Source organism: Hermetia illucens, chromosome 1 (assembly GCF_905115235.1).
Source record: "Hermetia illucens chromosome 1, iHerIll2.2.curated.20191125, whole genome shotgun sequence".
Classification (NCBI taxonomy): domain Eukaryota; kingdom Metazoa; phylum Arthropoda; class Insecta; order Diptera; family Stratiomyidae; genus Hermetia; species Hermetia illucens.
Window position 1 is genome coordinate 164,016,399 of NC_051849.1, and position 25,122 is coordinate 164,041,520.

Consider the following 25,122-nt stretch of genomic DNA (forward strand, 5'->3'; position numbering starts at 1 on the left):
AACTATTCTTATTCACACATCGGACTATGCTTAGGGAAAAAAAACATTTACGTTTGGAAATTAATTTACAGTATAGCAAAGCTTCTTCCTTTTTACGGGCAGATATCCTTTCAAGACTTTATATTTTTCTGGTACCGGATACATACTATTGAATCGGTAGATGGGGCTAGGATCTTCCGATGCGATGCTTCATAATAAATCGTAAAATCCGCCGGTCTAGGATGACCTTAAGAAAGGTTCCCAGTAAATTTTCAAAATATAATAATATACTATTATTAAATTTATTTTAGCATATATCGTGACGGAGAATATTTTGGAGGCACCATATCCTTTTCAGATTTTTTATTTGGGTAGTTTCTGATAATGGATCCTTGAAGTAATTAACCCCTTTCGAGCCCCCACACTCCTCCCTTTGACAACCAACATTAAAGCTAATATCTGCTTCGAGTGTTCCTTGAAACCTTCCACAGGACTATATTCGTTGTGCGCCCCTCTTTTGTGTGTATAGGGACCCTCCTTAAGTTCAACATATAGCAATGTAATTCACCGAATGTCGAGGGGTTCACAGTTCCAGCTTTTCGTGTTAGTATTTCATGTTAATATGTAAACTTTTCTGAGAAAAATGGATATGACAGATAGGCGGATAGATAGATGGACATTGAGACAGACAGACAGTAAACCGATTTTAATAAGAATTTGGTTTCAACAAAACGAAGAGAGAAATTTCAGAGTTAGGTTAGTGTATCCTTTCTTGAAGTATATCACCGGCGGGACCGGACGATTAAATCGAATGGATTATAATTGCAAATTCCTCCAAACTAAAAACGCGAAAAAACAATATACCTTAGCAATTGCAAAGCATTTTTCACAAATGCGATGAAGGTTGTAGAGCACCGGTACAATTTTTTTTGGGTGTCTTGTTTTAGGCTACATGCCTCCTTCTTTCAAAAAGTTAAGAAGAACTACACACAAATTATCTTAACGTCATTTTCGATAAAAGGTCCAGAAAGTTGAGCATCACATTCGCAAGAAGCAGGGTCGCAGAGAGAAAATCCGTACTCGAGACGAAAATTATGGTGATAAACGGGGCCTAGGGGAAAATTGTATGGGAAACACCAACTCCCCCCCCCCTTTCCGCCCCCTCTCATCAGGCCTGACAAGAGGACATTAAAGCTGTGCCCACTAAATCAAAACCACGTCAGAATGCAAAATCCTGCTGGTGTACTCTTCATTGTTTCGTTTCGCCTGAAAACGAGAACGCGATAGCGACATTCGTGAGCATTGAAGGGGTCTTTCACTGTAAACCTTTTCGGAAACTTTTTTAACCTACCAAAAAGCATGGTTTTGTTAATACTTTAATTAAGGGGATTGTGGAGATTCAAAAATGGAGATTGCTACGTGCTAAAAAAGGTATTGATTGCTACCTTACGGCAAAAGCAACAATAAACTACCTCCAGGAAAAGAACCCCTGCCCCTGGGGAATATATTGATCGTCTCCTTGTATGTGAAATGCATCACCACTTATTGGCGGATAAATTGGTTGTTCTGGTAATTTTTCGTAATAAATATGTTGAGATGATGCTGAAAGATGAAACGAACCCTTACAGTCGAGGGCCTGTGCAAGAGGATCCATGCCTCCACATGGGGACTCAAGCTTCATGTGGTAAGGCGGACCAGAGATTGGGTGGGTATAGTATAGCGAGGTCTTTTGACACTGGTGGCTCGAAAACAAAACAAGGTTTTGAAGGAGGAGTCTACCTTTCTGACAAAAACTTACACAGAAACAAGAAGTGTGGTTTTTCTTTGGAACAAGGCTCCTTCAGACTGAATATATGCAGTTCCTTGATCATCCTAAAAATCGTTCAGAAATTCAGAATTAGTTTGAATTTTACATCTAGATTCAATACGGGCGAAGTACTTTGAGTACCTGGTCAATGTATCTTAAGAGGAAATTAAATCTCAGGTACCTTGGCCAACAAGGGTCAATTCACCTATGAGAGAACTGGAACCAGGAAATGAAATGTCGGTAGCACCCGAAAATGCTACTATCAATAGCCCCGAATGAGTATGAGCATTCAGCAGTCCTTGCCAAAAAGCAGGAGGATATATAAAAGTCTTGTAATGATTCTGATCAGTTACAGCTCTTTATTTCTTGAATTCACGACAGGAGGTACATGCTGTTTATACTGATTTCTCCAAAGCCTTTGACACCGTTGACCATAACATTCTCCTCTCTAAACTTTCTTCGCTAGAGTTCCCTCCCTCAGTCATCTCCTGGCTTTCCTCCTATCTCTCATACCGTTCCTGCAAAGTTTCTTTTCATGGTCACTCATCTCGTTCCTTCTCTCCTTCCTCTGGTGTTCCCCAAGGCTCTATACTTGGCCCGCTACTCTTCCTGTTTTTTATCAATGACCTCGCCTCCATCCTCACCTGTCCGTATTTGCTTTACGCAGACGACCTTAAATTGTTTGCCTCTGTTTCCTCTCCATTGGACTGTGCTCTCTTACAATCCAACCTTGATAATTTAGCCGGTTGGTGTTCGGTCAACAAGCTAACACTGAATGTCAACAAATGCCACTGGATGCGCTATTCCCTGAAACCCTCCCCATCATCCTTTTCATATTCTCTCAGTGGTCAACCCCTTTCACTACTGGCCTCCTTCAAAGACCTGGGTGTAATATTCGACGATAAACTTCGTTTCAATTCCCACTTCGTTGACATCATCAATAGAGCGTCCAAAATGTCTGGTTTTATCCTACGTTCCTCGTCCGACTTTACCTCAATCCAGCCCTCCTTAACACTCTTCAATTCTCTTGTCAAAAACATCCTTGAATACTGCTCTGTAGTCTGGTCCCCCTACCGTATTTTCCTTGATATGTGTACTCTTTTCAAACTCTGCAATGGTCTGATGGACTGCTCCGCCAACTCGGATATTACTCTCCGTATCTCCTCGTCTCATGACACACGTAATGCGGACATTTTTAATGTGCCCTTCGCCGAGCTCGAGATTTACTTTCACTCTCCGATCCCGAGGTTTTGCCGGTCCTACAATGCCCTACAGCTTGGTTCATTTGACTCTATGTCCCTCTCTAGCTTTAAGCGTAAAATATGGCATTTGCTTGCTCCTCCCTCTGAGGACAATATGTAATAAGAAATTTGCTTTCTGTGTATTGTCCTCATTAAATAAATAAATAAATAAATTTGCGCAGCATACTGCGACGAATACTACATGAATACTTGGAATTTTTGCATAACAATGGAAGTCACTCTTCATGTGTGAACACTAGATTTTAGGAAGGTAGCGAAAGCGAATTCAGTGCTGTGACATCTAAATCGGTGCCACCGTCGGTAGAAACCACGTTTCCTAAATATATACCATAAATTGATCGACGGCTTCAATGCTCAATTCATTAATGCAAATAGAGAGATTGGAATGACCCACTAGGGTGAAAACCTTGGTGAGGAAGCAAACATACAAAGGGTGGCCAAATTATTAGAATGACTAATATTTTTCATCTAATTCTAAGAACATGACATTTTTTTCATATTGATATTAAGTATGTATTATTTAATTTTCAATTATTATTGTTTTTGGAAGATATGAGTCTCTACTATACTGTTATATTCTTTTTCAATGTTCTGCTGATAATACATTTTCGAACGTAGTTTATAGTGATCACTGCTATTTTGTGATATTATATTATTATATTATTTGTGTCCACGTGTTCGACATTGATTTTGAGATTATTTATGTTTATTTTAAGTTTTATGATTGTTATGCCGTGATAAGTGCCATTTATTCATTACTTTTCTTTTTATTAATTTATGTATGGCACGATTATATAGATATTTTTTGATGTATGGGATTTTATTAAGAAGAAAAATTAACGTTGATTTTTTAGATAAAAAACTTGATAACCAATACTGACAATTCAAGTGCAATGATATCAAACGTTTCGCGGCTATAGTATAGACAGAATGAGAACAGATAGTTGATGCAAAACTACAATTAATACCTAATACCAAATGAGATGGCAAGTGTGGGCGTAAAAGTTAACCTCACCTAGAGATGAGCAAAGAATAAGGGATATTTTTATCCAAAATAGAAACGCTTCTTCAATGATCATAGTGGGGCAAATCCAGGATTCCAGCAATACCAGTAAGATCAACTCGATGTCGAGTAAAAGAATTGAGTGTTTCATAAAGACGTCCATTAACGAAACCACTTCTTACCTTTGCCATGTTCATAAAGTGCCTCAATAGATGCAAATAACATTTGAATTTGATTTTTGATGTTTGGGAAAGGTCACTGGACTTCTTTTTAAAAAAAATAATCAGCACTCAACAATCTTTTCCGAACTTGCCTTTCGGACAAATCAGGTTTTGTGAGAAGAAGACCTGGTAAAAAATTTAAAGAAGATTGCATCGTAAAAAGGGTCAAGCATCCATTCAGTATTATAGCCTCAACAAAAGTGCAGTGCGCCCACAAATTGTTCAAAAATTAATGAGCAGGATCAATATACCAAGGTCTTTGAAACTAGAATGACACTCGAAGTTCACGAATGGTTATCAAATGGCAACTTTATATTCGTATATAACTATATCAAAAGGCCAAAAAAGTAAAGGTTTTTTTTTAAAAAAAAAGTCAAACAACAGCATTAGATGGTTCTGGTAAATTACCCGAACTTAATCCCACTAAAAGCTTTTGGAGATCAATGAAAAATACAAAATTTTCAAGAAAAATATAATCAGTAAGATACAGCTAACAGAAGATCATATAATGATTAAGCAAAGAAGCGATGAAATAAAAATTAACTGAATCAAATGTATTCAAAGTATGCTGTGAAGAGTAAGAGTTATAATTCCAGCAAAAGACAGCTTGACTAAATGTTAAAAATTTTTATTTAATTTTTAGCATTATGGAAGTATTTTAAACATATTACAATTGTCTACTCAATGCTCTTTGACAACGTAAATAGTTGGTAAAAGTTGGTAATATGTTTCTTACCTTTCTTTGCATAGAAACTGAAATCATGTATTTTTTCAAAGATGGCTGTAATAATTTGGCATTGTATGTCCTCAGTATAGACGAGATACTTAAGGAAAAATGTCATCGTCCTTTGAACTCCTCCACGTCCTCCGGACAAAGCAACACAAACCAGTTAACAAGAAGAAATAATATCGCTGAAAAGATTCAATCCTAAGGGACTACACTTTGGACCTCAAATTCCTCTGCAATTTAAGCTGGACGCAACACACAAAATTTTGTGCCATCGAATGTCGCTCTGCTACTTGCTATTAGTGTCTCAAGAATGCCTCTCTTGCGTAAAGCAGACCTGATATATTCCCTGTTTTCCCTGTTAAAAGCTCTCACGAAATCGATGAAGAGCAGGTGAAGCTAAACTCCACACATCATCATCAACGGCGCAACAACTAGTATCCAGTCTAGGCCTTTCTTAATAAGGAACTCCAGACATTCCGCTTTTGCGCCGAGGTCCACCAATTCGATATCCCTAAAAGCTATCTGGGGTCCTACCTATGCCATCACTATTGATATTGCCCTTATAGACTTTCCGGGCTGAATCATCCTCATCAATACGGATTAAGTGATTCGACCACCGCAACCTATTGAGCCGGATTTTAACCGCAACCCGACGGTCATGGTATCGCTCATAGATTTCGTTATGTAGGTTACGGAATCGTGCATTTCTTGCTAAGAACCCAAGTCTTCGAGGAATACATGAGGATTGTCAAGATCATTGTCTTGTACAGTAAGAGCTTTGACCCTATAGTGAGACGTTCCGAGCGGAACAGTTTTGTATGCTGAAACAGACTCTGTTGGCTGCCAACAACCGTGCGCGGATTTCATCATCGTAGTTGTTATCGATTATGATTTTCGACCCTAGATAGGAGAAATTATGAACGGTCTCAAAGTTATATTCTCCTATCTTTATTCTTCCCGTTTGACCAGTGCGGTTTAATGTTGTTAGTTGGTTGGTTTTTGGTGCTGACATCGCCACCATATACTTTGTCTTGCCTGCATTGATGTGCAGCCCAAGATCTCGCGCCACCTGCTCGATCTGGGTGAAGACAGTTTGTACGTCTCGGGTGGTTCTTCCCATGATGTCGACGTCATCAGCATAGGTCAGTCGTTCGGTGGACTTAAAGAGGATCGTACCTTTTGCATTTACATCAGCATCACGGATCACTTTCTCAAGGGTCACGTTAAAGAGGACGCATGATAGGGCATCCCATTGTCGTAGACCGTTGTTGATGTCAAATGGTCTTGAGAGTGATCCTACTGCTTTTATCCGGCCTCGCACATTGGTCAGGGTCAGCCCATTAGTCTTAACAATTTCGTCGAGAAACTCCACACACTCTTCTAAAATGATCCGTTGACGAGAGAACGAAAACCGGTATGCTCTTTATCGATCGAGCTTTGTTCTTTGACGTATTCCAGGATATCCTCTAATCATCACACTCAAAATGGGTGCCTTTTTTCAAATATTAACGATCTTTTATTCTCTGGAAAAGATCCCATACTTCCAAAATTTCCGTATGAGCGGAAGGAGCAATCCGGAAAAAACTACAGGTGCAGCGAAAAATAACTCTGTGAGTATGCGTTTGAAATGATTTGTATTCTCCTTAGAGGAACAATCCGTGCCTGTATATTACAGTGGCCAGCCATTTCATCAGTGGCGGAATTTCACCAGATGTGATACGATTAAAAACCGTGGTGACGCGTTTCTTGGACGAGTCAGATATCAAATTTTTAGTTTTGGTATATTGCGATTGCGATTCCGTCATTAAGGGGGTCATCCCGTGTGTCGGGTTGGAGAAATCGATTTTTTTTTGCATGAATTGTATCTATATATAGTGGAGAATACGTGGGCAAAGGGATTTTCCGATATTCCGAGTCCTTCAGAAATTACAGGGTTAAACAGGTAAGGAGTTTGCAGCCGCGGCTAGAGTACTCGATGAGAAAGAGCATCGAATCTTTTTTTACCTGTTAGTTTTTTACCTGAGCCTTATAAATTTGAACACAGGTATAAATATAAAAACATGAAAAACCAATCAATTGTCTAAACTTATCTGCTGTTTGGAATAAAAAGGATAATCCAGTCTAGAGTGGGCACTGAAAGGCTAAGCTATACTCAGTTATATTTTGTTGTAAGTATTGTGCTGTTTGTGTGTTCAGTGATTTTTTAAATGGATCGTACGAAGGGAGATCTCTTTAACGTTCAACGTCATGCTCGCACTAAAAAAGGAGTATTTCATGGGAATCGATAGTTATCAGAGAAGAAAAAGGACTTCGCATCAACATCAGCAAAAAAACTTTTAGCAAGCATGAACATGGATGTTCCAATTGCGATAAGTTTTGTATATTGTATATTGCATTTTGCTGGAGTTTTCTCCGGTATTTCTGCAAATTTCTACAAATAATAAAATATACGTAGTAGTGAAAAAGGAATACGTAAGACATGTCGGGAAAAGAATGGGAACGCGGCTTAGAAATGCAAAGAAGAATCACAAAGGCATTGGTGGAAATGGGGCTGGAAAACTTACTGACAAGGACCTCACTACATTTTCTGGGCTGGCTATTCGTCAACATGCAAATTCGATAGAAGGAATGAAACAAGAAATTTGGGCAACTTTCTTCCATAAATGTTCTACAGACGAAAATCCTCAGCATCAAGATTGTCCAGCAGGCGAGGACAGTTGGTGCAAATGGCGCAAAGCGGAAGCTAAAGGAGAACTGGATAGTTTTCACCACGAGAAAGCACCTTTGACTGAAGAAGTTCAAACAGTCATCAAACCAATCTACGAAGATTTATCACGAGATGATCTCTTGAACAGATGTTTAGGAGCAGAGACCCAGAATAACAATGAGTCGTTAAATGCATTGATCTGGACTTTCGCTCCTAAACACCTTCATTCTGGGGCCAAGGTCGTAGAAATAGCCACTTTTCTGGCTGTAATTATTTTCAATGAAGGATTCAATGGTATTCTCAAAATCCTAGTAACAATGGGATGTCAAGTTGGTCACATATGTCAGGTTTATGCCGACCGCCGTAATGAAGCGCGAATTTGGCGGTCCGAACGACGATCAACTGACCTCGCTAAAAGAGCCACAATTGACACGAGAGAGCAATAATCGGCCTTACAACGACCTCTTTGAAGAAACGGAGGGTGCTCTCTATGGACCAGGTATAGCAGATTAATGTTGAGCTAAAATTTTACTGTTCATAATCACATTTAAATTTTCAAATGCGTTTTTCTCGAAACTACATCTTGAAAATCGGCTGCCACCATAGCTCAAAATCTATCCAACCAAATTCTTTGAAATTTTCACAGTTTCTTTAGTACATATTTCAACGGTTCACGAACTAGGATAATTGCAATCGGACTGGTAGTTTTTTTTTTATTCATAAAAAAAGCCGTAAAAAAACACCAAAATCCAAAAAATTAAGTTTAAAAGCCCACTAAAAATTTACCTTTTAATATTTTCTAATTATCCTAGTTTGCGGACCGTGGAATATTGTCCACATTAAAATGTCGTTTAGTTTTTTTCCCTCAGATCAACACAGCGCCCTCCAGCGTGGCAGCAGAAAAACACCTTTTTTTGGAGATGGGTGCATAAATTAACACCTATTCCAAAAATTAGCTAAGAAATTAAGCTGTAAAATTTATCACATATACTAGAGACATCAATAAACATATGGTGAAAAACTCACGTTTGTATCTTTATCCAGTCCTTCAAAATAATTTTTCAAAAAAAGGCAAAAAAACGGCCTTCACACGGGATGACCCCCTTAATAATAACGAAAATCCCAGCTTGGGATATTCCATTATAGGAGGGCGTCAAGTGAAATGGTTCACTACGAGGCTGATTCCCCTCCCACCTCATAAAAAACAGACTATCAATTCTTAGTGTTTAATTTCCAGGCTCTTTGGTCCTCAATGGAAGTTTGAGATAGAGAAATCATTTTAGACTAAATAAACTAACAGTTCTCGCTTAAACAAAAAAAAACAGTAATAAAATGCATTCACTTGAAGTACATATATGTATGTAAATATTTATACAGGGCATTCCAAGAAAGTACGAGATGACTTCACCAGTACTCTTTTACTTATGGAACTATACCTCCCGCAAGTATATTAAATAATGACGGTTTTTTTAGACCTTGGCCCACAGATTGGTTTGCATAAAAGGCAGATAATTTTTGATATTCAAATCGCAGTGAACGCCTTGATAAGCACATATATATGTAGCAGTAGAAAAAATGATAGTTTGGTTTGTAAATATTTTCGCAAAAACCTCACAGTAATCAACACTTTCATGAGCAATGCCGAGATTGTTTGTAAGTAAATATTTATCTACCCCTTGCTTTTAGCACACATGTGTTCTTATATCATATAAATTACAGTATAACAATCATAAATCGTAATCAATCTGAAAAGGCGAAAACAAAGCGTCATTCGCTACCGGCATTCTCACCTTTAATCGAATAATGCACTCAATGCGCCTTAGATGCTCCACGCAAATCTGATTTACCTCAAACCCGGTGATATGTAGATTATCCGCTACCCTGAATCAAATAGCATCTGTCGTATGCTATCAGTAAAGTTCGTTTTGGAGATGGAGGCCATGACAGAGAACTTCCAGAACAGATAACTGAAAATAGCAACACCCAACCATGGAGTACTAAATGAGTAAAATAACACATACGTCCGTGTACATGCAAGTTTTCACGTAGGTATCTGAAGGTGCGTCCTGGTTCGTAAATCTAACATATTTGCGTTGTAAGCAAATCATGTTACATTGAAATTTATAGAAAGCGCGGCTACAAAGTAATTGTGGATTAAAAATACTTGACGACATTAGGCATCACTTCGTCCAAGTGATTTTAGATTCATTTAATCCATTTCCTTATGTAGAATATCCTTATTAGAGTAGGAGGATGACTTCTGATCGTGGGGTGAAGGCACGCGTACTACTTATGGCAAATTCAATTTAATTAGCGCAAACAGCAACGGCACAGCAAGTTTGCTGAAAATCGTGAATAAATTACAGCTCACTTGAACTTGTGGGGGGCAAAGTTTGAAGAGATGATTAACTGTTTGTAATCCCATTTTCCATTCCACTCTTGGAAATATTACTTGCTAATTAATGCAGAAAATGCAGATAAAGTACTTGAGTCATTTGTTTGAATAATCTGTAGCCGTAACTAGAAAACTGGAAACTGAGCACTCCAAATATGAAAAGTTTTGTGGATTTCTTAGGTACGTAACTCGCACTGTAAGTATGCCGGGCTATGCACTTTGGTGATATAATTAGAAAAAGACAATCTTGACCAAACAAACTCCACCATAAACGGTCAAAAGTCTGTTTAAGAAGGGAAGACGGAAGAGCCACTCTTCTGAATGGCCCTGTAACGTTTAGACGTCTTAGAGTGTGTGTGGAATGAACCTCTTTCCGGGTAATGAATACTATCTGCTATTGATCCCTTGCTGAGGTAGTGGCTTCACTGTGAGCTGATATCTGAGAATTCAATCAAACTATTCCACCTAATGCTTACTGCAACCCCAAAACTCATCTTTTTATCTTGGAAACCAGTATCTAACAATATTGACTGCGAAATTCCGAGGAAATTCCAGAGGAGAAGGAGGCTTTCAATGAGCAATTCAATGTTGTCGACGTCAGGATAAAAGTATCATGGATAATCTGACTATCAAGGAGAGCTCTAATAAAACCTTACCTGGTCATGTGATTGGGACGCACGCTCTTGGGGATCATAACGATAGTGTTGACAGGTTTATGGCTTTCGGGAGCTTCCACCACTTGCCATTAGACCAGCTGGATTTCAAATAACAGGAAAGATACATCTAATCAGATCAATCACACACGCGATCCGTAGTATTTTAGGAGCTACTTGCAGGATGTGCGCAATAAGAGATGGCGGCTTGCCTCAGTTTGCGTATTGCGTCCACGTCAACACGGTTCTCTTTGGTCGTCCGATGGTCGATTGTTAGTAACAGAACCACTACTACTACTACTAAAAACGACATATAATGGTACTGCATCGAGGTGAAATTTCCGACTTTTAAAATGCAGTCCAACAAGGTTGATTCACACATATTCCAGTAGTAACAATTAAATGCATTGAACCTGAAGTTAATCCGAAGGAAATCTCTGAAGCGCTCCCGGAAAAGGGCTTTAAGATTAAAGGAATATGTACCATAATATTAAGAAACGATTCAGAGTACCAGAGCCTTTATATAAAGTGGACCTGGAGCCGGAACCGAGTCTCGCCAACTGAAGACGGCGGACAAATGCTGCCACCACCAAGCATGGAAAAAACAGGCCGTGCAATCCATCGGCTTAAAAACCATAAATTGCCAAGAGCCAATGGAATTACAGCCGAATTGATTAAATATGGAGACGACCAATTACACCAAGCAGTTCGTCAACTGATGCTCAAGGTGTGGCAACGAAACAATATTTGTCCTATACATAAAAAGGCGGATATCACGCAGTGCAACAATTATAGAGGTTTCACGTTGCTGAGTACCATCTGTAAAATATTCCCCGCTATCTTGAGGATAGCCCCATACGGCCCATGGCCCATACCGAAGAGCTTCACTCCAGCAACAGATCAGATTTTCCTCTGCGACCAGTAATGGAAAAACTATTTGAATATGGACATCAGTTACACCACCCTTTTATCAACTTTAAGCCAACATATGATAGCATAGCCAGGGTAAAACTGTACACGGCCATGAGAGAATTCGGTATCACGACGAAATTGATAAGACTGACCAAACTGATCAGGCTGTCCCCTGCCTCGTTGCCAGTCGTCAGGCATTGATTTGATGTCCCACACCTTGAGCATCAATTGATGAGCCACTTGGTGTAATATTTAACCAATTCGTATGTAATTCCATAGGCTCCTGCGACTTATGATTTTTAAGCCGATGGTGCTGGCATTATTTGTCCGTTGTTTTCAATTGGCGAGACCTTCAACTCGCCGATATTCTGGTTATTAAGCATTTCATCAAAATACCCAACCCATCGCTTCAATATGCCCATTCTGTCGGAAATCAGATCTCCCAGGCTTCCTTTTTCCGTCTGTGAAGTCGCTTCTCCGCTCGATGGAGTTCGTGATAAGTCTCCACGCGTGCCCGCACCCTTTGAGAATGCAACATTAATCGGTGTGCAACATTCTTCCGTTCCATTGCTAGCTTACATTTATCGTCGAAACAGCCGTTCCGACTTTTTTCGCGGCTGAGGCCAATTATGTTTGTGGCCGTGTCAATGATAACGCCTTTCAGGTGATTGTGCAGATCATTTATTGATGCTTCAGGATCTCTGTTATAGGTGTGACAGACGGCTTTGCAGTGAATGGCTTTAGTGTTAACTCTCACATCATTGTCAGAGGGGATTGTAGACAATGTTGTAATTGGAGCCCGGATCATCATCATCATCATCAGCGGCGCAACAACCGGTATCCGGTCTAGGCCTGCCTTAATAAGGAACTCCAGACATCCCGGTTTTGCGCCGAGGTCTGCCAATTCGATATCCCTAAAAGCTGTCTGACGTCCTGACCTACGCCATCGCTCCATCTTAGGCAGGGTCTGCCTCGTCTTCTTTTTCTACCATAGATATTGCCATTATAGACTTTCCGGGTGGGATCATCCTCATCCATACGGATTAAGTGATCCAGCCGGATTTCATCCACAACCGGACGATCATGGTATCGCTCATAGATTTCGTCATTGTGTAGGCTACGGAATCGTCCATCCTCATGTAGGGGGCCAAAAATTCTTCGGAGGATTCTTCTCTCGAACGCGGCCAAGAGTTCGCAATTTTTCTTGCTAAGAACCCAAGTTTCCGAGGAATACATGAGGACTGGCAAGATCATAGTCTTGTACAGTAAGAGCTTTGACCCTATGGTGAGACGTTTCGAGCGGAACGGTCTTTGTAAGCTGAAATAGGCTCTGTTGGCTGACAACAACCGTGCGCGGATTTCATCATCGTAGCTGTTATCGGTTGTGATTTTCGACCCTCGATAGGAGAAATTGTCAACGGTCTCAAAGTTGTATTCTCCTATCCATATTCTTCTTCGTGTTTGACCAGTGCGGTTTGATGTTGTTGGTTGATTCGTCTTCGGTGCATCACCATGCCAACAAAATAGTGATCCGAGTCTATATTAGCCCCCCTATATGTTCTGACATTCATCAAGGCTGAGATGTGGCGGCCTTCGATCAACACGTTATCAATTTGGTTGAAAGTGGTCCCATCTGGAGAGGCCCACGTTTGTTTGTGGACCGCTTTCCGCGCAAACCAGGTACTTCCAAAAACCATTTCGTACCAGACTGCTAATTGAATAATCGGCAATTCATTATCATTGCTATCCTTATGTAAGCTATAGGAGCCAACGTATCGCCTGGGGCAGGCTTCGAGGGTTCGTTGTACTGCCTCGTAGAAGGTATGATTCTCCGACTCTGCAGTCTCCTCTGTAGGGGTGTGAACGCTAATGAGGCTTATATCTCTAAATTTGCCTCGCAAGCACAGAATGCATACCAATTCGCTTATGTTTTAAAAGCCGATAACAGCAGGTTTCATTTTTTGGCTGACTAAGAAACCTACTTCGAGGACATGGTTTACTGGATGGCAACTATAATATATGGTGTAGCGACTCTTCTCTAAGAAAACGGTCCCTGTCCAACGCATCTCCGGCAATGGTGTTATATCAGCCTTACACTGGGACAGGGTATCGGCTAGTTACTCGGCAGCTCCTCCTCTGTACAGGGAGTATGCACAAATCGTTATTTCGTTTTCGTTGCCGAGTTCGTCGTTATGCGGTCAGTCCAGTCCGAGGCTACTTCCGTGGCTTCATAACAGATTGTTGTAAACCCTACCCAACGTGGAGGATCAGTTGGTACGGGAGACTCGCTTTCATCCTTCTCCGTCTGCAGCTTTTCTTTAAGAAAGAACTCCCAACTTTCACCACGTGGAGGTGGAGATAAGGTTTGGTAGTAGAGCTGTTGGTGTTGGTGGAACAGGCGTTTCCCAAGGTTTATGCTCCATCGTGGGTAACAATCTACATTTCGCCCTAGTACCTATACTACTCTTGACCACCAAAAGGGCCTATACAATGTCCTCATTGTGAAAAGCTTGAAAACACCAGATTATACTGTGCACTTTCAAGGGTATGCGTCACCTGCGGTGACCTTGATTCCACAGTTAAATGCTTATTATACAAAAAAGACCCTTTTGCCAAAAAATTACTTTTCAGCCAAACAGCCAATTACAAGGAATGTACGGTATACATTTCATATTTCGACCATCAAACTTTGGCCTGAAGGGAATCACCCTCTGTACAATTGAGGTAGAGTTCTTTCTATTCACAAAGTACATAAATACGAAAACAGTCTAAAACTCAAAATATTTCAGACCAGATATCTCAGTTTCAGTTAGTCTGAAGTAAATAGTCATCCGTTCCCAGTGGTTCAACTCAGATATTGAATTACGTGCTCGTACGTTTTTTCGCTCATACACGGAGGTCTTAAAAGGACACGTCTGCTCCAGCTCCGTCGCACGAACTTCGGAGTTAAAGCGAGTGCACGTAAAATTCGATCACACTAAAAATTACCCTCCTTTCTCTCCAGCCCCACGGGATCACCATTTAGGTATTGTTCTGTTTGCCTTTAGGGGCTCGTCTTTCTGCTCCTTCTTTCTTCCTTCAGCAACGGCTTCTGTATTTTTACAATTGCGGGGGAAACAGTAAGCCTTCGCCTTCGATCTCAGCATCTCTGCAACTATATTTTCCGGACACACACTTCTGTCCAGTGGTTGGTTCAGATTTCTTGTCTCCATTGCAAACCTTGAACAGTAAAGCCGTGCCGTGGATACTCGGTTATGCCATCATATCTAGGACAATACTGTGAATCACTCAGCCCAAAGCGCTGCAAATACTGCCTGCAGTAACCACCGTGTATACTCCTCCCTTCTGGGTTGCCGTAGTTCATTCGTTTCTTACCTTGTCACATTCTGACGTTTTGTGTGCATTTCCATATGTTTTGCACGGTACAGTAAACTCATTTCTTTTGCCAGAATATCGACTAGAATCATTCGCTCGCCACCACCAGTACTGCCTCATCTGAAGTGGTTCTAAAAGCGTTACAAACTCTCAGAAATATCAGCCGAAAACACCTGTTTCCGCCTCTAAAAATTTGCAAATGCTCCCACCCACACAACAAAATTCATCGCACCACCCCGGCTAGAAGCAATGTCCGACAGTGTTTCAGCCCGCTAATATTTGGCTGCCTCTGACAAGCATAGTCTACGTATTCCTTAAAGCTCAATTTGGTGCCAATCATCATCCACAAGTATTTGATAGCCGGCTGGAGACTACCGTATTTACACCGACTTCCACTTTCCCAGTGTTTCTCTTTCTACGGTTTCTCATCGCCAAGAGTAGCTCGACTCCTTCTAGCTAGAACTTTACCACTTTCGCTGTTTTCGTCGCATAGACATCCACATCCTCCGGGTGCTTTGCTGTAACAACTATAGCTAGGTCGTCCACCCCGAAAAACCAAGCATCCTATTCTACATGACATTCCACAACAACAGTAGCTTGCCCCTACCAAAAAATCTTCCCGGAGAAACAATTTTCAATCAAACTTGTAAAATTTCCCAGAACTCCTATGTCAGCCATTCGATTCCAACTGCCAGAGTTAAATCCATTTTTGGCTTCCAATGCCAACGCGACACCAACAAACAATGTGCCCTTTGCCAGGTTTACCACCATGGAGTAGGTGCGCGAAAACCATACTGCCGCTTTGACAAGCAACTCGACGATCGCTAAGAGTCTATTGTTGTATCCAACAAACAGATAGAGAGATATGATGATTAAGGATGATATAAGTTTTTGAATCTAGTCCTCACTATCTGCTTCCAATAAGTTCGAACTCCTTTTACAAACCCCGCGAACCTTCTCTTTAGTGGTGCTTTTATATATATAGTGCTCTCCGCTTCCAGCTTCTAGTCCAAAAGACTTTAGAATTTGGTTCAAGTATTTATCTGCGGTTACATCTTTGGATCTTCTTTCTGGGACTGTCTTGGCGGCAATCATGAACTCCCAAATTGGTGAGTTCTGGCACTGCCTTCCCTCTCTTGAAAATACCAGCATATGACCCTTCACCTCGTTTGGAGGAGACGATAACCTCCGGTCTTTTCTTCCTCCGATCTTCCCTTTTTCGTAGTACAACCTTTTACCAGGCTTCCATATCCACTGTCTGTTTACCGAAATCGCGATTACATGAGTTTCGCCGGTAGCTTCAGCTGTCCGATTCGCCTGCTCTAATTTTTTTCAGAGTCGATTCCTTTTTGCTCTTCGTACCTAATCATAAAGAAAAACACATAATAAATCAGTAGCATTCTCAGCCTAAATCTTTGATAAAACAAACAAATGGCGGATGGCAAAAGCACCCTCACTTATAGCACGGGGAGTCCGAACATTCTAAAACTCTTGCCCACATATTTCTTAGAGATTTCTTAAAAATGTTCAAAAGAAATTATAGAAGAGCCTTAAACATATTATTCTGCACACATCGTTCAATATATCCCTTGAAAAGCCATCCATGAAAACAATGACAACCACTTGAAAGTGACATAAGATTTCAGGTTCCCCACAAATTTTTTCGGCCAACCAATCATTGATCGGAAATTCCCCACCAAAATTTTAGTAAAATATATCTGCTTAATCTTTTCCACCTTGACGGCGAGAAAATTCTTCTAAATAAAAAACAACTTACCACAAACGCACCCAACTCCATTCTCGATGATGGACTTCGATCCTTTCCACATTTCAACATTGAAATCGCAAATTGCAAGTACCGAAAGTGCTCTTGCGAGTCTTCAAGCCGAAATCAAGCAAAAGGAGGAAGAGAAGCAAAGAATGGAGTCTCAGATAATTAAACTTAGTGAAAATATTGCCTCAAAGGATCAAACTATTTATGATTTACAAACAAAAATTCAAATTCTGGAACAATCCGTTATGCAACTAACAAACGGCGCACGTGAAAAGGAAGACGCTAGAAAGATGGCTGATTTCTACCGGGATGAGCTGGAAAAACGTGAAAAGGAAGTGGTTCTGTTGACAAGAGAAAGAGATATGTTGAATTGGAAGTTGATATATGAAGGTATGATTCCTCTTAATTATCCTCTTTCCTTCACTATCCAAATTGAGTCTATTAAAACAGAGTGGTTCACAAAAAGTGAGAATTTGCCTTCGTCTTCTTCCTTCGCTTTTGCCCGGGTCCGTAGCGGGGTCGACCTGTCTAGCTCGGATGTGCCATTTGTCTCGGTCATAAGCGTATCCAACCAAACACTGTTCCTGTCGTCCTTTTGGTCATTTCCATTAGACTTGAGTGCGGCAGCCAATCTTAGCAAGTGAGTTCTGATAATACAATGGGAGACCGTTCACTCGTCATTTTCCATAATTGATTGAACACTGTATCGGTTGCGGGTACCTAATGATCCAACGCAAAATCTCGTCTCCATTATCGCGAGGCAGCCTTCATTGTCTTTGGTGGTTGAGCAGCATTCAGAAGTTAGTTATCACCGACTTTAAGTTCACAAGAGCTTTAGAGTGGCTGAAATCAGCAACTTATATTTTTTCCTTGCTGTGAGTTTCAGATAAAGCCTTTTATGGATCTCAATAGAAAGCCAGAATGAGTAAGTGCGCAGGAACTGAGGAAGAGACGTAACAAGAACAAAATGATGAAAGAAAGGTCCAATACCTTCTGTATAAAGAAAAGAATAGGCTATGGAGGGGCAAGTTAGATTCGTATTCCTCGTTTTCTTGTGGTTTGTTTTTAGGTCAATGGAATAGCATATCTATTGCCCAAAGAAGCTGAAGTGACCAAAGTAAGAATAATTTTAATGATTAAAGGACGCTTAAACAATCTTAACCGTGTGCTTATGGAATGCTTTGAATAGACAAATCTGACCTGTCAGAACAATTTCATTGTCTAAAGCAGAATTGATGAAGCTCAGAAAGCAAACATGTTTATCCCCAAGTCATGCTTGTCAAAGCCGAATAATATGGCACGGGTCACTATTGGAGGAAGGAGTCGTACAAGGAAAGAAAAGAACAGTGAAAGATGAATATCGACTTTCTGGACGCGACGTATGACGTTTTGAAAATGTCTCTAACCAAGTTGCATACGGACTCTCCCTGGATAGATCTTCCAGTTTTTAAGTAAGGGTCAAATCTTGTCTAGAAATTTTTTTAAAATATAACCACTGTGGCTACCGGTTAAAAGTGTGGGATTCGCAACCATAAAAAAACACCCCCGTCTTTCCAGCCTCAGGCTCGTGGGACCATCGTTTAGGTATTACTTCGTGCGATGCGTTTGCATTCAGGCATACTGGCGTCTGTACCTTTCTACTTTCCTCCTTCCTTCGTTCTTCAACAACTCCTGTTCTATTTTTACGGTTGCGGAGTAAACCATAATTCAATCCTCCTTCGACTTTAGTATATCCGGGCTTACATTCCTGCCTAGCGCTTGGTCCACATTCCTCCTGTTCATTGCGAACCTTAGGCAGTAAGACATCAGATGCTCTGGATCCTCCGGTATGCCACCGAATCTAGGACAATTCGGTAAATCATATAAGTCACAGTGATATATGTAACATACTGCTTAAAGCAACCACCCTATTCCATGAGAAACTGGATAAAAAGGTAGTTGATCTCCCCATGTTTCCCCTCAAGCCACACCCTAATGTCGGGAATGAGCCTGCCCGTCCAGTGACCTTTCGTAGACTCGACTCATTTGCGTTGCCAGAGCTCAACGACTCTGGCCTTGCCGCATTCTTGCGTTCTATATGGCCCTTCATACTTCTTGTATGAGACAGCCTACTCATTTCTTCCGCCAGAATGTCGACTGGGATCATTCCCATAACCACCCGTATTACCTCATCTGAAGTGATTCTAAAAGCGGTTTTCATCCAGAAAGTCCTCTCTGACAGGTAATTTTAAACCACGCTTATCAAATATTCGGGAACACCTATGTTAGCCAACCCCCCTTTAATTCAGTTCTATTTGGCGAAGTTGAATGTATTTTTGACTTCCAATGCCAACACTGGACAACAGTCGCCAGAAACCACTGTGCCTTTAGTCAGATTCAACCCCGCGCTTATTTCATCCATTATAGAATGGGCGCCTCGAAAACCATGCTGGGGCTCCAGCAGTCTTTTGTAGGTGACTCTCTGCATCATTTTCCCCATTGAATCCAATGGGTAGATTGGGCGATATGATGCTAGATTTTCAGATGGTTTGTTGTGTTTGGAAAGCAACCTTTAGCCTTTTCCGTTGAGCAGAGATTATTCCTTCTTTTAAGCAAACATCGAAGGTGAGCTTGCGCCTAGTTCTCTCTGCCAGCTTCAAAGTTCTGTTAAAAATGTCATCCAAAGCTGGGCCCTTATTGTCATTGTAGCTACTACATATTCCTCGTAGTCCCTCCTCCCTCCTCAAGTATTATACACTCGTTGAGCTGAACCAGCAGTGTGGCAATAAGTGCTTTCAGGAGGCGCAAACAGATCACTTAAGGCGATTTTCGCAGCTTTTTCATTGCCACCCTGTAGACCTGAATGTCTTCTTTTAAGCAGCCATGCAGTTACTTGTGTGTCTCATCTCGACCGCGCTCAGGTGTGCCAAGTCCGCTATAGAAAACAGGTCCCTTTCCCTAAAAGTGTTTAAGGTTCCAACATTCGCCAGCACCACGTCTAACTCCACAAATGCTTCGAGAAGGAGACGCTCACCATCTCACCCCCGATTTGCGTTGAGAGATCTCTATCTATTCAACAGCATTGATCGTGGCACTTGAATAATATGTGGCTGCAACTAACTTGCCTGACATTAGATACCATGCTTCTTAAACGTGAGCTAGTCTTTACTACCTGCTGCCGGGCATAATCTCAACTTATATCGACCATCATCATCATCAATGGTTTACTTTGCATACAGCCCCACCCCCTCGTACATTTTCCAAACAAAACCACTGTCAGACCATCTTTAAAACCGGTTGCCGTTGGTTGCCTCCTGCTGAACATGAAAGCAATTCACTCCATCATGCAACATAAAACAGGACCCAATGCAGAACTTTGAGGAACTGCTATCTTTATTGTATGCTTCTCACACCAAAATAGTCTTCCGAAATATAATTCACGATTAACTTTGCTAAGTAACAAAGGACACCCAATTTGTGAAAATAAATGATTTTTATGTGCAGCGTAGCCACCGTGCAGCACTTGCCAGAGGCCATCAGATTCCGAGTCAGGCCCATAACCACTGCTATCGTATCGATTGCAGAATGGCCGTGTTGCTTCTCTAATAGACCACCCTTTTTTCAGATTACTGGAGCAGCCTAACATATATCCTCCCTTGCTACAGGAACAGGTTATTATTTTGAACCGGTCATTTCAGGTAACCGCGTGCCAGGTTCTTAATAATTTTTTATGCAGTCCTTCATCGATTCGTATTCGATTCAAGACCAAGTTTTCTGGAGTACCTTTGTTTGCTCCTCCGTAAGAGCTTCATGAAGTCGCTTCAAAAATCCCAGTAATCTTCCTAAGCCTTCGATCATGCTATTCCCTGCAAGCGGAAAAACACAGCCTCAACATGGTAAATAATCTTTGCGCGGGAAGCGTCAACCTTCAAAACCACTCTTTTCAATCAGCATCCCCTTTTAACACCACCAAATAAGTATCTTCATTGGGGAATTGTCGTGGAAGAGCCGCGTAAAATCAGTCCTTACACTGATTCAAACGATGAACCAATTTATGGTCTCGTTGCAAAACATGATGCAAGAAATAATGCGGAATCAGACTCAGATCTTACAGGCCCTTCTCAATAGTAAGTGAACCAGTTCAAAATATGCCTTTGGCAAACTGGAAATACGATACTTCCTATTTGACAATTCTCATATCCGAAAATCCATCTCAATCACAAAAACAATTTTCCATTGATGGGTGTCGCTGCTAAGACAGTAAGCATCCGGGAGGGAAAACCCACAGTCTTGTCAGATCTCCCCCCTCTTGTCAGATGCAAAGACCACCTCCAAGCAACTTCGATCCGAATACTGGAGTGGATCAGCAAGATAACCATCACTGCGATCCATTGTCCTCCCAAAGTTCAAATTGACTTCCCAAACATTCGAAGAATTTTGTAACATACTTGGGATTTCTTTCTGCTTGGGGATTTTAATGCTAAGCAAACTCATTGGGGATCCAGACTGATCACTCCAAAGGAAGTGATGTTGTCTGAAGTTCCAACTCGATGCACTAAACTTAACATCATCTGATCTGGACAACCAAGTTATTGGTCAGCAGATCGACGAAGACTCCCGGATCTGATTTGTTTTGATGTTACTAAAAATATAAGGCCGAGGTGATAACGACCGAGCCGTGTTATGAGCTTAGATCATTCCTCCTACATTATAACACTTGCGAGCATACCTCCTATAATAATAAACAATACAACTAGGAAACAAACAACCAAATCAACTAACTGGTTGTATTTCCCTAAGTATATAAGCGCCCATCTGCAAGTCAACACTCCCTTCAATGCCCGAGATGAAATAGGCAAAGTCCTGTTGACATTGGAATGAAATAAGACCGTAGACTCTGTATTCCACACCCATGTATCACCAATCTTCCAAAAAAAGTACACCAAGTACACCAAGTCCCTAGAAATCAACAGAAACAGAAAGTATAAAGCTGTAGTACTTACGCAGTTTATCGCCTACTGTATCAACTGATGTGGAAACCTGCGAGAAAGTTGAAGAAACCTACTCAATGCCAAGCGCCAATCAGTATAAGCTCTACCTCATCTATTCCTTGGATCTACTAACTGATCCCAACCTAATAACCTCAATATTTGCAAATGATCGCGGTCCTCAGGTTACATCCTTAAAATTGCGACAATAAAAGACGATATCTCATTCTAGTTGGAAAAGTATAAAGGGAGGTTAGCTTTCAATCCTAACCTAACCGAGGAAATCGCGGCGGTAATCGCCTTGCCAATGAGCTTTCCACGGAGGTGACTACCTCAAATTTTCATTGGAAGAAAGTCCCTCCATAACCAACTCTCACCTCTGAGAATGTAGTTGAAAATTTAAACCAGTCAAATTTCAACCCCAAATTGGTTTTCACCTTTCAAAGGATATCGATCGGATATATCGTCCTTCATGGAAAGAATTTTTTCGGGATTGAGATCCAATATTTGAACGTTTGATTATTGATTTTTTCTATTCCTGCCGGCATTGAAATTATCACCGAAGTATTCTGGACACTTTTTCATTGATCGGACTGGCCAATTGGGAGGATTTTCTCCAATGCGGATGGGAGCGTTTTTCGTACACGGACACTGTGTTTTCTCTAACTTTCAGAAGAACAGAAGGATTCAGAGGAATGGCGACAGACGTTTCTACGATTACTTTAAATTTAGAAAAAAAAACCCTCTCTACTAGGTTCAGCCGCAGAGAACACGGGGACAAATAACAGAATTATCCTTTATTAACACTATAACTTTGGTGTCTTTGAGCCCTTGGTCCGCTCGCGGTTCAATCCAGAAGGATCGAAGTTTGCGCGCCGGTCTCGAGCCAAGCCGCCAGTCGCGGCGGCGGCACTGCAGTGCATCGCCGGAGGCAAATTCGCCACGGCAAGGCAGTCGTGGTTCATGCCTACGATGTGCCGCCACACTATTACCAACTTCCGCAAGAAATTTTACCTGCCCAGTTTGTCTCCTGTTTACAGCATTATAGCAGCCACTCTTTCTTTAACCAGGTTTCTGTGTTCTCTATTCATGCGAGGGTGCCTACGATTGCTATGTAATTTTCCCGCTTTTCACTCGTGCCCTTTTCCACCAGTACTTAAATGCACCTTTATGAACTCACGCAGCTCATTCTATCGCTTACGAAGAAAAACCCTGAACCTGTTCGCTAACTCCCTCGGATCTTCCACTCAATGCCGCAGTGCCGTCCCCTGTACTACATAAGACGAAACAGTTTTCTGATCATCTGCAAACATTACGCTCATTAAACTTGGAATACCTTTGATCTCGTAGAATCCGAATAATCCCTGCCTCCATCCCATCCTGCCTAAGGTTGATCTCTAAGGTTGTGACTTAAGGAGTTAGCTTCTCAATAATTATGGATTTTTGAATGTTAATAAAACGAAATATCTTTTAGCGTCATCTGAAAATGAAGTGCAAGAAGAACGAAATCAACTTCGGGAAAAGAACGAAAAATTGACCAAAGAAAATAGTGGCTTAACCAGCGAATTAGAACACCTAACCAGGAAAATCGATATCATGGCCCGGCAAAATTTGGAACTATCGAATGAACTTGAAAAGCGTTCCAAGCGCAGTGATAAACTGAAAGCCGATTTTGAAGAGGCCATTCGATCAAGAGACAGAGTACGTTCCGAAATGGAAAATATCAAAAAGAAGCTCATTGAGGTTCAGAATTCCCTGAAAAATAATATCGCAGTTCCATCGATCAAACGAATGAGTAGAGCGAAAAGCATCGAAAAACCACCGCCATCCGTTTCACACAAACCAACAACCACACTATCCCCCATGAAGTTGGCACGGTCTGCGTTGAATAACAAAATGAAAGAGTCATCAAGGACCTCTCGTCCTCCTCTGAGTCGCATGGAGTCATCTGTAGCTCCTCTCGCACAGGATATCGAGAAGAATACTGTTCGCAAGCTAGTTCGAAACATTCAGAGCAGCTTCCTATGCTCGCCGGTTCCAGGGACAAACACAAAGCCATACATGCTCGTCCAACCTGAGCAGCCTGACGAGGAGTCCTCTTTCGACTTCCTTTCTAGTGACGATGTGAGCTCAGCAAGAAAGACTGCAGTGGAAAATATTCGCGAAATTCTAGAATCGAAGTTGCTAAATGATTCGAAAGAGAAGGTGCTCAGTGACACCTCCTCGGAAAAGGAATTTTTTACCACAATTAAAGAATATTAAATAATATTATTGCACTCAGCGCAATTTCATATTATAATTTATAAATACCCATAGACATGCAAGATAAAACCAAATAAAAATAGTATAGGCACAAATTGATGAGAGATTTGATTAATATTGTCAAGTGATTTGTTGTGCAATGTTAGTCATCTTGGTCACCATTGGATTGCGAATAAGTATCAATAAATATTTTTATAAACTGACTCAAATTATACACATTTAAAAGGAGTGACTGCCGGAAATTAGGATTAGGACCCCATCCACTTTAACCTTCAACGAAATTTACCCCTTTTTATTCTTCCAAGAAACCAACACAGCGGGACCCATAGATGCAGAACATCGCACTGGTTATTAAAACGCTACAATCGATAATGATATTCTATTCAATAGTCAATTCATTTTGCTTCCAAAGAGCTTGAAAGAAAAGCTAATTCAATACAGTTTGGTTTGCCGCTCATTTACATGGATATCAAGCGCTTAGTACGAACCTAATCGTCGTGTTCCAATGTTGAATACAGCCGGAGAAAATCTCCCTTCTATTCGCAAGAAGAACCCAGAACAATGAACTGGCAGATCATCCATGTTGATTGAGCTGACTTCCTTCAAAACCATAATTTTCTTATAGTCAGGGGTATTAAATCAAATTCAGCTGAAATCAGCCCAGGAATGGCGGCACTATTAATTGAAATTCTAAAGGATATTTGTCCAAAATAGGAAATTCTAGACACCATGCTCTCTGGTAACGCAGTCATCTTCATCACCCAAGAAGACCGTTGGTCGGTAAGCACATCGGCTCCCAAAATTAAACCGAAATATCGTATAAATTCTAAATTTTCAGTTTTCAGATACAACAACCGCAAAGTATTGTTGCTACCTTGAAAATTTCTCACATGAGCCCACAAGTTTGTTCAAAATGTTAATCCAAGGAGAGCCTCACGACTCCAACATTTAGGACACTTTAGACCTTACTGCAAAGCTAACAAGCTTGACTAAGAGCCACTTGAATTTCGACCTCCTATAAAAACCTATCGCTCCTGCAAATATCCATATAGTGCCTAGTCCATGCCATCTAAAG

The 25,122-nt window shown here is 41.0% G+C and overlaps 1 protein-coding gene across 1 annotated transcript; it reads left to right on the forward strand.

Annotated features, from left to right (window-relative positions):
• Positions 1-16,672: 16,672 nt before the first annotated feature.
• Positions 16,673-24,250, forward strand: LOC119661429 (golgin subfamily A member 2-like). Its single transcript, XM_038070774.1, has 2 exons — positions 16,673-17,208; positions 23,260-24,250. The coding sequence occupies exons 1-2, from the start codon at positions 16,848-16,850 to the stop codon at positions 24,045-24,047; spliced, it is 1,149 nt and encodes a 382-aa protein (XP_037926702.1). The 5' UTR covers positions 16,673-16,847; the 3' UTR covers positions 24,048-24,250.
• The last annotated feature ends 872 nt before the right edge of the window (positions 24,251-25,122 follow it).